Source organism: Taudactylus pleione, unplaced genomic scaffold (genome assembly GCF_031769625.1).
Source record: "Taudactylus pleione unplaced genomic scaffold, aTauple2 ptg000560l, whole genome shotgun sequence".
NCBI lineage: Eukaryota > Metazoa > Chordata > Amphibia > Anura > Myobatrachidae > Taudactylus > Taudactylus pleione.
This window is the reverse complement of record NW_028284962.1, coordinates 3,241,761-3,260,158: the sequence shown is the minus strand read 5'-3', so window position 1 is coordinate 3,260,158 and position 18,398 is coordinate 3,241,761. Positions and strand designations below refer to the sequence as shown.

Sequence of the window (18,398 nt, the reverse complement as noted above, 5' to 3'; positions counted from 1 at the left end):
TTTAATTGTTTGTGTAGCACACTTTGAGGGTGTTACCACCCTTTAACAGACAGACGCACGCTTGTCGCTGCTGCTTTAAGGATGCAGGTGCGGCTACAGCCCACACAATTCACAAAGACAGAAAAAAGAAGAATATTTTTATTGTTTGTGTAGCACACTTTGAGGGTGTCACCACCCTTTAACAGACAGACGCACGCTTGTCGCTGCTGCTTTAAGGATGCAGGTGCGGCTACAGCCCACACATTTCACAAAGACCGAAAAAAAGAACAATATTTTAATTGTTTGTGTAGCACACTTTGAGGGTGTCACCACCCTTTAACAGACAGACGCACGCTTGTCGCTGCTGCTTTAAGGATGCAGGTGCGGCTACAGCCCACACATTTCACAAAGACCGAAAAAAAAAGAACAATATTTTAATTGTTTGTGTAGCACACTGTGAGGGTGTCACCACCCTTTAACAGACAGATGCACGCTTGTCGCTGCTGCTTTAAGGATGCAGGTGCGGCTACAGCCCACACATTTCACAAAGACCGAAAAAAAAAGAACAATGTTTTAATTGTTTGTGTAGCACACTTTGAGGGTGTCACCACCCTTTAACAGACAGACGCACGCTTGTCGCTGCTGCTTTGAGGATGCAAGTGCGGCTACATCGCACACAAGTCACAAACACATTAAAAAAATAGTTTTTTATTTTTTGGAGCACTTTGAGAGTTACACCACCCTTTAACAGACAGACGCACGCTTGTCGCTGCTGCTTTAAGGATGCAGGTGCGGCTACAGCCCACACATTTCACAAAGACCGAAAAAAAAAGAACAATATTTTAATTGTTTGTGTAGCACACTGTGAGGGTGTCACCACCCTTTAACAGACAGACGCACGCTTGTCGCTGCTGCTTTAAGGATGCAGGTGCGGCTACAGCCCACACATTTCACAAAGACCGAAAAAAAAAGAACAATATTTTAATTGTTTGTGTAGCACACTTTGAGGGTGTCACCACCCTTTAACAGAGAGAGGCACGCTTGTCGCTGCTGCTTTAAGGATGCAGGTGCGGCTACAGCCCACACAATTCACAAAGACAGAAAAAAGAAGAAGAATATTTTTATTGTTTGTGTAGCACACTTTGAGGGTGTCAACACCCTTTAACAGACAGACGCACGCTTGTCGCTGCTGCTTTGAGGATGCAAGTGCGGCTACATCGCACACAAGTCACAAACACATTAAAAAAATAGTTTTTTATTTTTTGGAGCACTTTGAGAGTTACACCACCCTTTAACAGACAGACGCACGCTTGTCGCTGCTGCTTTAAGGATGCAGGTGCGGCTACAGCCCACACATTTCACAAAGACCGAAAAAAAAAGAACAATATTTTAATTGTTTGTGTAGCACACTGTGAGGGTGTCACCACCCTTTAACAGACAGACGCACGCTTGTCGCTGCTGCTTTAAGGATGCAGGTGCAGCTACAGCCCACACAATTCACAAAGACAGAAAAAAGAAGAAGAATATTTTTATTGTTTGTGTAGCACACTTTGAGGGTGTCACCACCCTTTAACAGACAGACGCACGCTTGTCGCTGCTGCTTTGAGGATGCAAGTGCGGCTACATCGCACACAAGTCACAAACACATTAAAAAAATAGTTTTTTTATTTTTTGGAGCACTTTGAGAGTTACACCACCCTTTAACAGACAGACGCACGCTTGTCGCTGCTGCTTTAAGGATGCAGGTGCGGCTACAGCCCACACATTTCACAAAGACCGAAAAAAAGAACAATATTTTAATTGTTTGTGTAGCACACTGTGAGGGTGTCACCACCCTTTAACAGACAGACGCACGCTTGTCGCTGCTGCTTTAAGGATGCAGGTGCGGCTACAGCCCACACAATTCACAAAGACAGAAAAAAAAGAACAATATTTTAATTGTTTGTGTAGCACACTGTGAGGGTGTCACCACCCTTTAACAGACAGACGCACGCTTGTCGCTGCTGCTTTGAGGATGCAGGTGGAATCTTGACGGGATTTGGAACCAAGGACACACTACCTCCATCAATTGTCTAAATCCCACTGCACTAATGTCGGATACCGGATGCACGTCTAACACCAACATAGCAGTCAAGGCCTCAGTTATACGTTTTGCTTCAGGATGACTGCTGTCGTTCTTCATCCTCATCGCTAGGGACTGTTGGAGGGTCAATTGTTTAGTAAAAGTAGTGATGTTCCTACTTCCTCTCTGGGATGATGAACAACTCCCAGCAGCAGCAACAGCACTAGGAGGAAGTGGTTCTTGATCTTTCCCTATTTTATTTTTATCGGAGAAAGTTTGGTCCTCCATTTATGTTATATTGATATATATACGTGCGGCTAAAGCGCACACAAACACAGAAAATATTTTTTTATTTTTGCTGGAGAGTAGTGCACTTTGTGGGTTACACCACCCTTTAAGAAATGAGCCAGCCGGCTCTTTACTTATGGGACACAGGCGCACGCTTGGCGCTGCTCCTTTGTTGATGCACGTGCAGCCACAGTGCACACAAGTCACAAACACAGAAAATATATATTTTTTTGGTTTGGAGTGTACTTTGGGGGTTACAGAACCCTTTAACGGTCAAGCCAGCCGGCCCTTTACTTATGACACAGGCGCACGCTTGGCACTACTTTGTTGATGCACGTGCGGCTACTGCGCACACAATTCACAAACACAGAAAATATTTTTTTTTTTGGTTTGGACTGGAGTGTACTTTGGGGGTTACAGCACCCTTTAACGGTCAAGCCAGCCGGCCCTTTACTTATGACACAGGCGCACGCTTGGCACTACTTTGTTGATGCACGTGCGGCTACTGCGCACACAATTCACAAACACAGAAAATAATTTTTTTTTTGGTTTGGACTGGAGTGTACTTTCGGGGGTTACAGCACCCTTTAACGGTCAAGCCAGCCGGCCTTTTACTTATGACACAGGCGCACGCTTGGCACTACTTTGTTGATGCACGTGCGGCTACTGCGCACACAATTCACAAACACAGAAAATAATTTTTTTTTTGGTTTGGACTGGAGTGTACTTTGGGGGTTACAGCACCCTTTAACGGTCAAGCCAGCCGGCCCTTTACTTATGACACAGGTGCACGCTTGGCACTACTTTGTTGATGCACGTGCGGCTACTGCGCACACAATTCACAAACACAGAAAATAATTTTTTTTTTGGTTTGGACTGGAGTGTACTTTCGGGGGTTACAGCACCCTTAACGGTCAAGCCAGCCGGCCCTTTACTTATGACACAGGCGCACGCTTGGCACTACTTTGTTGATGCACGTGCGGCTACTGCGCACACAATTCACAAACACAGAAAATATATTATTTTTTTAGCACTTGGGGGGAGCACCCCTGATGGACAGAGCACCCCCTGGACAACACTACAGCACCCCTTTAGGACTGGGACACTGCACAGGACTTTGGAGTGGACACAGACCCTATGGAGAACTGACTGCACAACACAGTCCAGCCAGCCCCTATGGACTTTGAAGTAGTGGACACAGCCCCTATTAACAACAGCAGCACAGCACAACACAGCCAGCCCCTATGGACTTTGAAGTAGTGGACAACAGCAGCACTATACTACACTACACTACACAGCCCTAACTCCCACCCTCCCTCTTCACTGTCCACAGCCGAGTGAGAAAATGGCGCCGACGCGGGTACCTTATATAGGATCCAAAACCCGCGAGACTCGGAAGGCGGGATGATGACGTTTTGCCTCGATTTCAGATCCGAGTCAGGCGGGAAAAGTCGAGCCTGATTCGGATCGGACTCGGATCGGGGGGGCTCGGGGGGGTTCGGATTTCAGAAATCCGAACCCGCTCACCCCTAATGTAAATACTACAAAAAGACCTACTGAACTCAGAGAGACAACTTGATGATGTTTCCATCGTTATCTGAACATCATAAACGATGACAATATCATGACAATTGACAATCATAAAATAATGTAGATAAAGTTGAAAAGATTAACCAAAATTGGAAAAATATGAAAAATATGAAAAAGATATAGAAAAAATATATATAAAAATACCATTAACCATATTCCCTGAGCACACTGCCAGTATCAGAAAAATATACAAACTTAGAAGTATCCTTGTACCCATAGCTCTAGAGATAGCAATGTAATCCTAAATTTTCATTTAACCCGCGTGGTGCCAAAGCATCCAATGTAAAAATCCAACGGGATTCACATTGGAGTAGTCTGCGGGACCTATCACCTCCTCTAATAGATTTTGGAATATGATCAATGATCATATATTTTAATGAGGCAACGCTGTGACCACTTGTGGCAAAATGACGAGCCACAGGCTGGTCACTGCTCCCGGAAGATATGGCGGCGCTTATAGCCGACTGATGTAACGCCATTCGTTCCCTCAAAGTTCTGTCAGTTTTGCCGACATAAATGAGCCCACAGGGGCAAGTGATTACATATACGATAAACCTAGTGGTACATGTCAAACGGTGCCTAATGGTATATCTATGCCCACTGTATGGATGACAAAAACTATTCCCTACCGTTAACGAGCGGCAGGTCATGCAGTTAAGACATCTAAAACATCCTAATTTTGGACGTAAAAAGCATCCCCTATCAATCTTACACATATTGCTGATATCAGTTTTAACCAACCAATTGCGAAGATTACGACCTCTAGTATAGCAGGGCATGATGTTAGTGTCCTGCAAATTTAAATCTGGGTCGGTCCTAACAATGGGCCAAAATTTTTTGGTTAAATTCCTAAATACATATATTTGTGTTTTCATGTGTGTGTGTGTATATGTATGTATATATATACATACATAAATTATACATATACAGTACCAGTCAAAAGTTTGGACACACCTTCTCTTTCAATGGTTTTTGTTTAATTAAATTACTTTCAACATAGTAGATTAATACTGAAGACATCAAAACTATGAAAGAACACATATGTAATTATGTAAACAAAAAAGTGTTAAACAAATTAAAATATGTTTTATATTTTAGATTCCTCAAAGTAGCCCCCTTTTCCTTGGATGACAGCTTTGGCATTCTCTTAATCAGCTTCATGAGGTAGTCTCCCGGAATGGTTTTGAATTAACAGGTGTGCCTTGTCAAGAGCCAGTGTGTGTGTGTGTATGTGTATGTGTATATATATATATATATATATATATATATACATAAATTATACATATACTGTATATATATATATATATATATATATATATATATATATATATTAGGGGTGTGCACCGGCCACTTTTCGTGTTTTGTGTTTTGGATCTGGATCTTTCTTCGTGTTTTGGATCTGGATTGGTTTTGCCAAAACCACCCTTCCGTGTTTTGGGTTCTGGGTTTTGTGTTTTGGATCTGTATTTTTTTGAAAAAAAGCATAAAAACAGCTAAAATCACAGAATTTGTAGGTTTTTCTGCTCCTATGCTATTAACCTCAATAACCTTAATTTCCACTCATTTCCAGTCTATTCTGAACACCTCACACCTCACAATAGTGTTTTTATGTCCAAAAGGTTGCACCGAGGTAGCTGGATGACTATGCTATGCGACACGAGTGGGCGGCACAAACACGTGACCCATCTAGGCGTGAAACTGCAGTGGCAGACAGGATGGCAGTTTGAAAAACTAGGCCCCAAACTGTACATAATGCAAAGAAAAAAAAGAGGTGCAAGATGGAATTGTCCTTCGGCCCTCCCACCCACCCTTATGTTGTATAAACAGGACATGCACACTTTAACAAACCAATCATTTCAGCGCCAGGGTCTGCCACACAACTGTGGCTGAAATGATTGGTTCGGTTGGGCCCCCACAAAACAAGCTGGCAATTAATCTGTCCCTGCACAAACTGGCTCTACGGAGGCAAGATGTCATCCTCATCCTCCTCATCCACCGATTCCTCACCCTCTTCAGTGTGTACATCCTCATCCTCACAGAGTATTAATTCGTCCCCGCTGGAATCCACAACCACAGGTCCCTCTGTACGTTCTGGAGGCTGGTCTCCCTGGAAGAGTTGATAATTCATTTTATGAACATCATCTTCTCCACATTTTGTGGAAGCAACCTCCTACGCCTTTCGCTGACAAGGTTCCCGGCTGCACTAAACACTCTTTCGGAGTACACACTGGAGGGGGGGCAACTCAGGTAAGATAGAGCCAGTTTGTACAGGGACCTCCAAATTGCTTCTTTTTCCTGCCAGTACAGGTATGGACTGTCTGACATGCCTACTTGGATGTTGTCACCGATGTAATCCTTTAACAGACAGACGCACGCTTGTCGCTGCTGCTTTGAGGATGCAAGTGCGGCTACAGCCCACACAATTCACAAAGACAGAAAATAAAAGAAGAATATTTTTATTGTTTGTGTAGCACACTTTGAGGGTGTCGCCACCCTTTAACAGACAGACGCACGCTTGTCGCTGCTGCTTTGAGGATGCAAGTGCAGCTACAGCCCACACAATTCACAAAGACAGAAAAAAGAAGAAGAATATTTTTATTGTTTGTGTAGCACACTTTGAGGGTGTCACCACCCTTTAACAGACAGACGCACGCTTGTCGCTGCTGCTTTGAGGATGCAAGTGCGGCTACAGCCCACACAATTCATAAAGAGAAAAAAAAAGAAGAATATTTTTATTGTTTGTGTAGCACACTTTGAGGGTGTCACCACCCTTTAACAGACAGACGCACGCTTGTTGCTGCTGCTTTGAGGATGCAAGTGCGGCTACAGCCCACACAATTCAAAAAGACAGAAAAAAGAAGAAGAATATTTTTATTGTTTGTGTAGCACACTTTGAGGGTGTCACCACCCTTTAACAGACAGACGCACGCTTGTCGCTGCTGCTTTGAGGACAGTATCATATGCAGTGACAGTAGACTTGTCAGAAATTGTTGGCACGTCCTTCAGTCCGGACCAGATGTCCAAACCAGCCCTTGACTTATGACACAGGCGCACGCTTGGCGCTGCTACTATGTTAATGCACGTGCGGATACATCGCACACAAGTCACAAACACATAAAAAAAATAGTTTTTTATTTTTTGGAGCACTTTGAGGGTTACACCACCCTTTAACAGACAGACGCACGCTTGTCGCTGCTGCTTTGAGGATGCAAGTGCGGCTACAGCCCACACAATTCACAAAGACAGAAAAAAGAAGAATATTTTTATTGTTTGTGTAGCACACTTTGAGGGTGTCACCACCCTTTAACAGACAGACGCACGCTTGTCGCTGCTGCTTTGAGGATGCAAGAGCGGCTACAGCCCACACAATTCTCAAAGACAGAAAAAAGAAGAATATTTTTATTGTTTGTGTAGCACACTTTGAGGGTGTCACCACCCTTTAACAGACAGATGCACGCTTGTCGCTGCTGCTTTGAGGATGCAAGTGGAATCTAGACGGGATTTGGAACCGGGGACACACTACCTCCATCAATTGTCTAAATCCCACTGCACTAATGGCGGATACCGGATGCACGTCTAACACCAACATAGCAGTCAAGGCCTCAGTTATATGTTTTGCTTCAGGATGACTGCTGTCGTACTTCATCCTCATCGCTAGGGACTGTTGGAGGGTCAATTGTTTAGTAAAAGTAGTGATGTTCCTACTTCCTCTCTGGGATGATGAACAACTCCCAGCAGCAGCAACAGCACTAGGAGGAAGTGGTTCTTGATCTTTCCCTATTTTATTTTTATCGGAGAAAGTTTGGTCCTCCATTTATGTTATATTGATATATACGTGCGGCTAAAGCGCACACAAACACAGAAAATATTTTTTTATTTTTGCTGGAGAGTAGTGCACTTTGTGGGTTACACCACTCTTTAAGAAATGAGCCAGCCGGCTCTTTACTTATGGGACACAGGCGCACGCTTGGTGCTGCTCCTTTGTTGATGCACGTGCAGCCACAGTGCACACAAGTCACAAACACAGAAAATATTTTTTTTTTTGGTTTGGACTGGAGTGTACTTTAGGGGTTACAGCACCCTTTAACGGTCAAGCCAGCCGGCCCTTTACTTATGACACAGGCGCACGCTTGGCACTACTTTGTTGATGCACGTGCGGCTACTGCGCACACAATTCACAAACACAGAAAAAATATTTTGTTATTTGGTTTGGAGTGTACTTTGGGGGTTACAGCACCCTTTAACGGTCAAGCCAGCTGGCCCTTTACTTATGACACAGGCGCACGCTTGGCACTACTTTGTTGATGCACGTGCGGCTACTGCGCACACAATTCACAAACACAGAAAATATTTTTTTATTTGGTTTGGACTGGAGTGTACTTTGGGGGTTACAGCACCCTTAACGGTCAAGCCAGCCGGCCCTTTACTTATGACACAGGCGCACGCTTGGCACTACTTTGTTGATGCACGTGCGGCTACTGCGCACACAATTCACAAACACAGAAAATATATATTTTTTTGGTTTGGAGTGTACTTTGGGGGTTACAGCACCCTTTAACGGTCAAGCCAGCTGGCCCTTTACTTATGACACAGGCGCACGCTTGGCACTACTTTGTTGATGCACGTGCGGCTACTGCGCACACAATTCACAAACACAGAAAATATTTTTTTTTTTGGTTTGGACTGGAGTGTACTTTGGGGGTTACAGCACCCTTTAACGGTCAAGCCAGCCGGCCCTTTACTTATGACACAGGCGCACGCTTGGCACTACTTTGTTGATGCACGTGCGGCTACTGCGCACACAATTCACAAACACAGAAAATAATTTTTTTTTTGGTTTGGACTGGAGTGTACTTTGGGGGTTACAGCACCCTTTAACGGTCAAGCCAGCCGGCCCTTTACTTATGACACAGGCGCACGCTTGGCACTACTTTGTTGATGCACGTGCGGCTACTGCGCACACAATTCACAAACACAGAAAATATTTTTTTTTTTGGTTTGGACTGGAGTGTACTTTGGGGGTTACAGCACCCTTTAATGGTCAAGCCAGCCGGCCCTTTACTTATGACACAGGCGCACGCTTGGCACTACTTTGTTGATGCACGTGCGGCTACTGCGCACACAATTCACAAACACAGAAAACATATTTATTTTTGGTTTGGACTGGAGTGTACTTTGGGGGTTACAGCACCCTTTAACAGTCAAGCCAGCCGGCCCTTTACTTATGACACAGGCGCACGCTTGGCACTACTTTGTTGATGCACGTGCGGCTACTGCGCACACAATTCACAAACACAGAAAATATTTTTTTTTTTGGTTTGGACTGGAGTGTACTGTGGGGGTTACAGCACCCTTTAATGGTCAAGCCAGCCGGCCCTTTACTTATGACACAGGCGCACGCTTGGCACTACTTTGTTGATGCACGTGCGGCTACTGCGCACACAATTCACAAACACAGAAAACATATTTATTTTTGGTTTGGACTGGAGTGTACTTTGGGGGTTACAGCACCCTTTAACGGTCAAGCCAGCCGGCCCTTTACTTATGACACAGGCGCACGCTTGGCACTACTTTGTTGATGCACGTGCGGCTACTGCGCACACAATTCACAAACACAGAAAATAATTTTTTTTTTGGTTTGGACTGGAGTGTACTTTGGGAGTTACAGCACCCTTTAACGGTCAAGCCAGCCGGCCCTTTACTTATGACACAGGCGCACGCTTGGCACTACTTTGTTGATGCACGTGCGGCTACTGCGCACACAATTCACAAACACAGAAAACATATTTTTTTTTGGTTTGGACTGGAGTGTACTTTGGGGGTTACAGCACCCTTTAACGGTCAAGCCAGCCGGCCCTTTACTTATGACACAGGCGCACGCTTGGCACTACTCTGTTGATGCACGTGCGGCTACTGCGCACACAATTCACAAACACAGAAAATATTTTTTTTTTGGTTTGGACTGGGGTGTACTTTGGGGGTTACAGCACCCTTTAACGGTCAAGCCAGCCGGCCCTTTACTTATGACACAGGCGCACGCTTGGCACTACTTTGTTGATGCACGTGCGGCTACTGCGCACACAATTCACAAACACAGAAAATAATTTTTTTTTTGGTTTGGACTGGAGTGTACTTTGGGAGTTACAGCACCCTTTAACGGTCAAGCCAGCCGGCCCTTTACTTATGACACAGGCGCACGCTTGGCACTACTTTGTTGATGCACATGCGGCTACTGCGCACACAATTCACAAACACACAAAAATATTATTTTTTTAGCACTTGGGGGGAGGACACCTGATGGACAGAGCACCCCCTGGACAACACTACAGCACCCCTTTAGGACTGGGACACTGCACAGGACTTTGGAGTGGACACAGCCCCTATGGAGAACTGACTGCACAACACAGTCCAGCCAGCCCCTATGGACTTTGAAGTAGTGGACACAGCCCCTATTAACAACAGCAGCACAGCACAACACAGCCAGCCCCTATGGACTTTGAAGTAGTGGACAACAGCAGCACAGCGCAGCACAGCACAGCACAACACTACTCTGCACTACACTACACAGCCCAGCCAGCCCTAACTCCCACCCTCCCTCTTCACTGTCCACAGCCGAGTGAGAAAATGGCGCCGACGCGGGTACCTTATATAGGATCCAAAACCCGCGAGACTCGGAAGGCGGGATGATGACGTTTTGCCTCGATTTCAGATCCGAGTCAGGCGGGAAAAGTCGAGCCTGACTCGGATCTGCCTCGGATCGGGGGGGCTCGGGGGGGGTTCGGATTTCAGAAATCTGAAACCGCTCACCCCTAATATATATATATATATATATATATGTATGTATATACAAATACACACATAGTCTATAGACACGGATACATACTGTATATATATTGCTGCTTACTACTGGTTCCAGAGACTGCAGCAGCAGAAGGGGCAGAGTCAAATGCAGAGTGGGCAGGGCTTAATCGCGAGTCACTGCTCCGTAGAAAATAATAAAACAAGTTAATCTGGGGAATGTGGCAGGGGGCCGGGAACAGTGTGTGGTGGCCCCCTATGTGTGGGGGCCCCAGGACGACCGCCCCTGTCGCCCTCCCTAGAATCCGGCCCTGATCTCCTCTATTGACTAATGACAATGATTCAAAAGAGCAAAACTCAGATCCTAGGGTCTATTTACTAAACAGTGTTAGGAATCAGAGTGAAAAGTGATAAGGTGCCAGCCAATCAGCTCCCAACTGTCATTTTTCAAACACAGCCTGTGAGATGGCAGGAGCGGATTGGCTGGCACCTAATCACTTTTCACTCTGTCTCCTAACACTGCTTAGTAAAAGACCCCTAGGTGTCATACATAAATAAAGCAGTGCCAAAGGAGCTACCCCTTAATGTCAAATTCTATTCCCCCAATGGGACTTCAATGCCCAGCGTAATACTACCTCTGTTTGCTCTTTTTCTCTTCGCCACTATTCACCCGCAGGCTTGCCATACCCCACTGGCACAGTTCAGTACAGGGAGGGGGGCACTATGACATGCACTATCTCTGGTGCTATGGTTCCATGCTACTCCCCTGTCTATATGGCATTATTGCAATTTTGTAACTGTGAATGTATTTCATCCTGGTATAATCTATCTAATATATAAAAGCGAAAATTTGTCCTTCTGTCTTTCTATACAAATCCACAGTTTACAAGCAAAGATCATGACATTTTACATACGAGCATATTAAAACACGGCAGAGGCAACTAAAAAAAATTTAAATCTAAATGAATTACTGTTCATTTTTAATTAATTTAAAACCACAATTTTTGCTAGACGCTCATTATGGGGCTTCAGAACAAGCATTTTATGTTGTCATGTTTTGTCATGATCTTAATGTTTATTATCAAAGACAGCTTTAGCAGGCTTTGCCAGCATTCTCAGCTCTCTGACTATACCAAATTACGCAACAACATTTACTTCTTTCTTCCAACTGTGTCAAAATGATGATTTTGCAAGGACCCTGCTGTACTGTGAGCTGCCAAAATATTACACATGGAATGCTTCTCCCAAAGATTGTCTGTGCAGAAAACAAGGAGTCGCTGTAGATGGTCATCCTGGTATCAGAGCAACAGAAGCTCATGGCCGTGTTTACACTGTACATCTGACAAATTTTGAATGCTTCTATCTCCGAAGTTTGCGTTATACCATTAAAGGTCCTACTTCCTTCGAAGACCTTAGGACTGTTGATGGGGAAGTTTGTCACACTTTTCGTGAGGCCTGCCTAAGGAGAGGTTGGTTGGAGGATGATGTGTAAACAAACATTCTTAAAATTCCAGGCAACGCCGGGTACTCCAGCTAGTACTTTATCAATAAAATAACTAACCACAATATGTCAGGATCTAAGAAATAAAATAAAAGTCAGTTATTAGGCAGAGGCCTAGCATAATAAATTTATAAACCTGCAGTCATGTATATGTTTAATCTTACTGGGAGAGGCTACATATTAGAGTATATAGTAGCTGTATGTTAGCAAGTGGTTAAAAGAGCAATGTACATCAGATCTGGAATATGGTTGTAACCAGGGGCATAGGAACCGGCACACCATGATTTATGTTGGGTGGGCAAAGACTGCGGAGCTCATTCAGACTTGATTCATTCTTTTGCACCCAGGGTATGCAAATTTGGCAAAGTGATGGCACGGCAAGGCATAAGCACGCCCACTATGTTTTGGCGTGCGATCACTTTGCGTATGGAGATGCCCACCAGCCTGTCTTAAGACGCCCACTAGCGCACGTCATCTCCAGGAAGTGTATGAAAGCATTGGTACATCGGGTAGCATCGGAAGCCAATGCAGCGCTTGAGGTAAACTATAACCTACCTCAAGCACTGCGATCACTTGATGCGGTCATAATCAAAGGATGCGGTCATAATCCCTTTAGTTGGGATCCCGGTGCTTAGAATCCCGGTGCCAGAATCCCAAAACCTGTCAGAATCCTGGCGCCAGCATCCCAAATGGCGGCATCCTCACGGTAAGTACTGGGGTTAGGGGGAGGGTTAGGCACTATGGGGGGTTAGGTATAGGGTGCGGGGGCGTTAGGTTCAGGCACTAGTGGGGAGGGTGGGTTAGGGAGAGGGTTAGAATACTGATCAACAGGTGTCGGTATCCTAACCCTGTCGGGATGCCGGCATTGAGAGTTTGATCGCCGGTATCCCAAGTGCCGGGATCCTGTACCCAACCCAGACGTAGGGCCAAATGTAATAGATAGCAGGTTTTTCTAAAGTGCAGAGATTTTTGCAAGATAGCTGTGTTCATTAGGGCAAAAGCAGGATGGTTTTGTCGTAGTAACAATTTATGTTTTAAATCTGCTGCTAACTTGCCAAAATCTTTGCACCTTTGAAAACTTGTACCTATAACATTTGGCCTCATTATGTTTCACTGACTCTAATAGATAATATTTTCTTCATGTAGTTTATAGTTTAATCATGGCTACCCAGGTTTTTGTTTGGGTATTATATTATGCGCTTAGTAATGTATCAAACCTTGGAGAGAGATAAAGTACCAATAAATTAGCATCTAGCTGACATTTTACAGGATGTGTTTGAAAAATGACAGTTAGGAGCTGATTGGTTAGTACCTTAGCTCTCTCCACTTTATCTCTCTCCAAGGTTTGATACATCTCCCCAAGTGTGTTTTGTTAGCACCATGCAGCCTCTGACACACTGCTTTTCGTTACAGCATTGTTGGTTGTCAGATACACACGCCAATTAGTTGGTGCAAGAGCCAGTCCACATATTTAAGATCATGTCAGTGTGAGCCAATTCATCCACTCTACCAGTGCTGAGTCCTTGTATTGATTTCATTCATTATGTTCAATAGGAAAGAAGAGCATATAGCACCGGCTATTTTTTTCTACTATACTTTGAAGTCTATGTACTAAGCCTTGGAGAGAGATAAAGTACCAACCAATGAGCACCTAACTGTGATTTTTCAAACACCAGCCTGTAAAGTGACAGGAGCTGATTGGCTAGTACTTAATCTCTGTCCACTTTATCTCTCACCAAGGCTTAGTACATAGACCCCTTTATTCTGTACAGCCATTCAGGCTGATTACCATTCCATCCATATTTTCAATTATCCCTAACTAAGGCATCTTGCTCACCTTATGTTAAAGTCCACTGTCGCCTTTATCTTATTTTTTTGGTATATATCCAGCTGCCCTAAGTAATGACAGTCAGAGTCAGTCAGTCAGACTTATATAGTCTATATGCAGTGAGGACTCTGTATGCTTAGAGTCTCTTTCACCCTGGACTAGAGACACCAGACAAGTTTTTACAATTTGTTATTTATGCACCAATTTTTATATCATAATTTTTTAACAAAATATCTTCAAATATTATTTTAAGGTGGCCTTTTTTCTATTTTACAGGATGTTTCATAGACATGACATACATATTTATTTGAAGCACTTCCATATAGCATATCCAACCAACCTTCCCAATAAACTTGTGAAAGACTCCTCCGGGGGAATCTGGCAACAATTCATAAAATGATGCAGAAGCTGCAGTTTCTACATAATTTTATTTTAAAAAGATGACTGAATTAGGGCTAGATGTACAGTATACCTAGGCAATGAGGGGTGCAAATTTGGATACTGAAATACGTAAACAATACAGTAACCTCCTAGTCACTGACCTGTCCGTTTGTGGATTCTATTTGTCAATCTGCCCTTTTTTAAAAAATGTTATATATTTCTTTTAGTCTAGAAGATGCTCTGAGCAGCTGTAATTTCGGCTGGGCTGCAGGGTCCATTCCAGGCACCCTGCTATCCAGAAACAAGGGCCATGGGGTTACGACAGTGGGAGGATACCAAAACAGTGTGCGGCTGTTTATGTCCTCCTCAACTGTAGGGAATGGGGTCATTAACAAAATTGGAGCTCCCAGAGTAGCCAATGTAGTAACAGAGTGAAACAAAAAACTCAACAATATAAAACTCCACTGTACAAACAAAATATTAAAAACATTATCTTGGTAAAATGTAACTTAAAATCTTTGTCTTTTTTGATCCATCCAAGTGAAGACAAAAATAAAAACATTAAAAAGCCAATAATACTGACCTAGTGTAAAATGATAGAAGCTGGTAGCTCCTGATACTCCTCTTCACTGGGAGCACAGGTGGTCCGTGTAGGTAAATGCTGCTGGTGAAGGACAGTCCTGTTGTCTTCCAGCTTTTATCATTTATAGGCAGCCAGTGCTAGTGTGAGTTGGGGGGGGGGGGGGTCATTTCTTTATGGAAATTTTTATGGGTTCTTTTCTTTTTTTGTTCCAATTCACCATCAACACAGAACTGGACTCTTTACTGTAAGTGAAAAAGAAGAAAGTGATATACAGTGAGCGCTATCAATTAGTACAATGGGATGTGTATATAGTATGGGCTAGTCTAGGCTGCCCCTACAATGTGGGTCTGGATACTCCACAAAAATAAGATATACAACTTAAAAATGAATAGAGGCACCTGTGACCAGCTGCTGATTTAAAATGTTTACTCAATTCAAAAAAATCACAATAATATACAATCATAAATACACATAAAAATTGCCAATTCTTCTAAATTATATTAATGACAATAATAATAGCATATGCTTATTCTAAAATAATAATTTAAAGTTCCTGGTCTTCAACTGGAAATAATCCCAATAACATGACCCATTTAGATTAATGGAACCTGATAAAATTGAAATTTATAGCAGCATTGAAGTATGTTAATATAAGCAGGTTAGTATCAAGAAGTATATTGCAGCAGATGGTTAGTAAGCCGAGGGATTGCAGAAACCAGCAACTGGTTATGGAGAAAGTTCATGCATTTGTTAGTTTGAATCCTCTACCTTTATTAAAGGGAGGGTATCTCCGGACAATCCGTACTTAGTGTATCGTAAGAAATGTGCCAAAGTAATAATCCTGGCATTCAAAAGCCCACATGGTTGTGAGTGGTACGTTAGATACCTGATATGTCCCGCTGGTATATGTCTGGCGGCCGCTCACCCTATCTCCGGTAGCGCCGTGTCCCAGTGCAAAGGGACCTCTTCTCCTGGGACGCGGCCCCTCCGCAGGTCTGGAACGGGAGTGATGCGGATATAATCCACCGTTTCCTCGTGCTACTAAGTTCCGGATGCTGCTGTACAAACTTCCTGTATCTGCGTTCCACCTGCGTGTCAACGACAGCCAATCACCTGACGCATTTCTCCGCCCACGAGAACGGCGGTTTCTTCAGAGGGATGGTCTTACAGCAATCGTGGCCTCCTTAAATATCTCATATGAGGTCTCCAATTAATCTGATTTTATACAGGTTATCTCATTTATTATCCACTTTGGCTCTTTCATGGAAACAAGTATATCACTACCATATACACATTAACCCATTCATATCAAAGATGAATTATCTGCACAACAAAACATAATAAAACTTTAAATTTACCATAAATTATGACATAATTTATGGTAAATTTAAAGTTTTATTATGTTTTGTTGTGCAGATAATTCATCTTTGATATGAATGGGTTAATGTGTATATGGTAGTGATATACTTGTTTCCATGAAAGAGCCAAAGTGGATTATAAATGAGATAACCTGTATAAAATCAGATTAACTGGAGACCTCATATGAGATATTTAAGGAGGCCACGATTGCTGTAAGACCATCCCTCTGAAGAAACCGCCGTTCTCGTGGGCGGAGAAATGCGTCAGGTGATTGGCTGTCGTTGACACGCAGGTGGAACGCAGATACAGGAAGTTTGTACAGCAGCATCCGGAACTTAGTAGCACGAGGAAGCGGTGGATTATATCCGCATCACTCCCGTTCCAGGCCTGCGGAGGGGCCGCGTCAAAGGAGAAGTCCCTTTGCACTGGGACACGGCGCCACCGGAGATAGGGTGAGTGGCCGTCAGACATATACCAGCGGGACATATCAGGTATCTAACGTACCACTCACAACCATGTGGGCTTTTGAATGCCAGGATTAGTACTTTGGCACATTTCTTCCGATACACTAAGTACGGATTGTCCGGAGATACCCTCCCTTTAATAAAGGTAGAGGATTCAAACTAACAAATGCATGAACTTTCTCCATAACCAGTTGCTGGTTTCTGCAATCCCTCGGCTTACTAACCATCTGCTGCAATATACTTCCTGATACTAACCTGCTTATATTAACAAACTTCAATGCTGCTATAAATTTCAATTTTATCAGGTTCCATTAATCTAAATGGGTCATGTTATTGGGATTATTTCCAGTTGAAGACCAGGAACTTTAAATTATTATTTTAGAATAAGCATATGCTATTATTATTGTCATTAATATAATTTAGAAGAATTGGCAATTTTTATGTGTATTTATGATTGTATATTATTGTGATTTTTTTGAATTGAGTAAACATTTTAAATCAGCAGCTGGTCACAGGCGCCTCTATTCATTTTTAAGTTGTATATCTTTACTGTAAGGATGGTCAAGCTTTTGATTTCCTTACCACATGAGATGTGGAATGCAAATTCAGAATATAAAAATTGGAAGGATGTTCTTACACCTCTTAAACCAATCTGTTATACCACACGCTATGATTGAGTCACTTTTCTTAGTTTATTAATATAGATTTATTGGTATTTGTCTTCCCAAGTTCTATATTAGTTTTGTTTTACAAGCAGCAGAGTTGAAGTTCCTATCCTGATTTCTATAATGGCACCAAATTGTTATTTCTTCCCTTCCAGAGAGGTCTGACACCCGGAATGCAGTGCATCACAAAGAATGATAATACCAAGCCAAAACCACAAGAGCTTGCATATCATAAAAGTGACCTAGTTACTATAGTCAGCACATGCCAGGTGAGGTCTGAATGGTTGTATTTTACCATTGATATCATCTTCTTTGGGGATTTTCCAATAAACAGTAATTCTTGCATCTCTATAACATGCCTCCCAACATGATCCATTCCACGTGGGATAAAATGCTCTGCTCCTGGTCTTCCCTCTTATTTTATGTTGAAACACCTTTCTAGTTCAACACAGGTGACGGAAATTATAAATAAAGAGAGAAGTCCAGAAACAGAACATTGTGTCCCTCCTGGAATGTGTCAGGCTGGAAGCTATGTCTGATAGTCAGTTAAGATTAAATGTAGACTGACAGAGGGGTTCACTTAATTGTTAAAGCATATATATATATTTTCCCCTGTACCTAAATAACAATCGCTTACTTAATTTTTAAGGGCATCTACATCTACTGTATGTACTTATCACTAAGTGATTCATGACCATAAACTTTGAGGGATCATTCCAGCATGTTTACTGTTTCAAATGACTAAAATGTACATGGTTTTCATGAGTGAAAAAGTGCCCTCATACTGCTGCCTTCTGTAATGGGTTGTAATGGGTTGGGTACAGGATGCCGGCACTCGGGATCCCGGCGGTCAGAATCCCCATGCCAGCATCCCGACAGTATTAGAATACTAACACTTGT

General features: G+C 43.1%; 1 protein-coding gene across 3 annotated transcripts in view; it reads left to right on the top strand.

Moving 5' to 3' along the window:
• The window catches only part of MATK (megakaryocyte-associated tyrosine kinase), a 69,912-nt gene that overhangs the window by 18,837 nt on the left and 32,677 nt on the right, over positions 1 to 18,398 (top strand). For 2 of the 3 annotated variants that reach the window (XM_088452989.1, XM_088452990.1), the window contains exon 2: positions 17,654 to 17,767. In XM_088452989.1, coding sequence (XP_088309115.1) covers positions 17,672 to 17,767 — 96 coding nt within the window. In that variant the 5' untranslated portion in view covers positions 17,654 to 17,671. Of the gene's footprint in view, positions 1 to 17,653; positions 17,768 to 18,398 lie in introns of those variants that run through there. The other variant, XM_088452991.1, reaches the window with a different exon arrangement.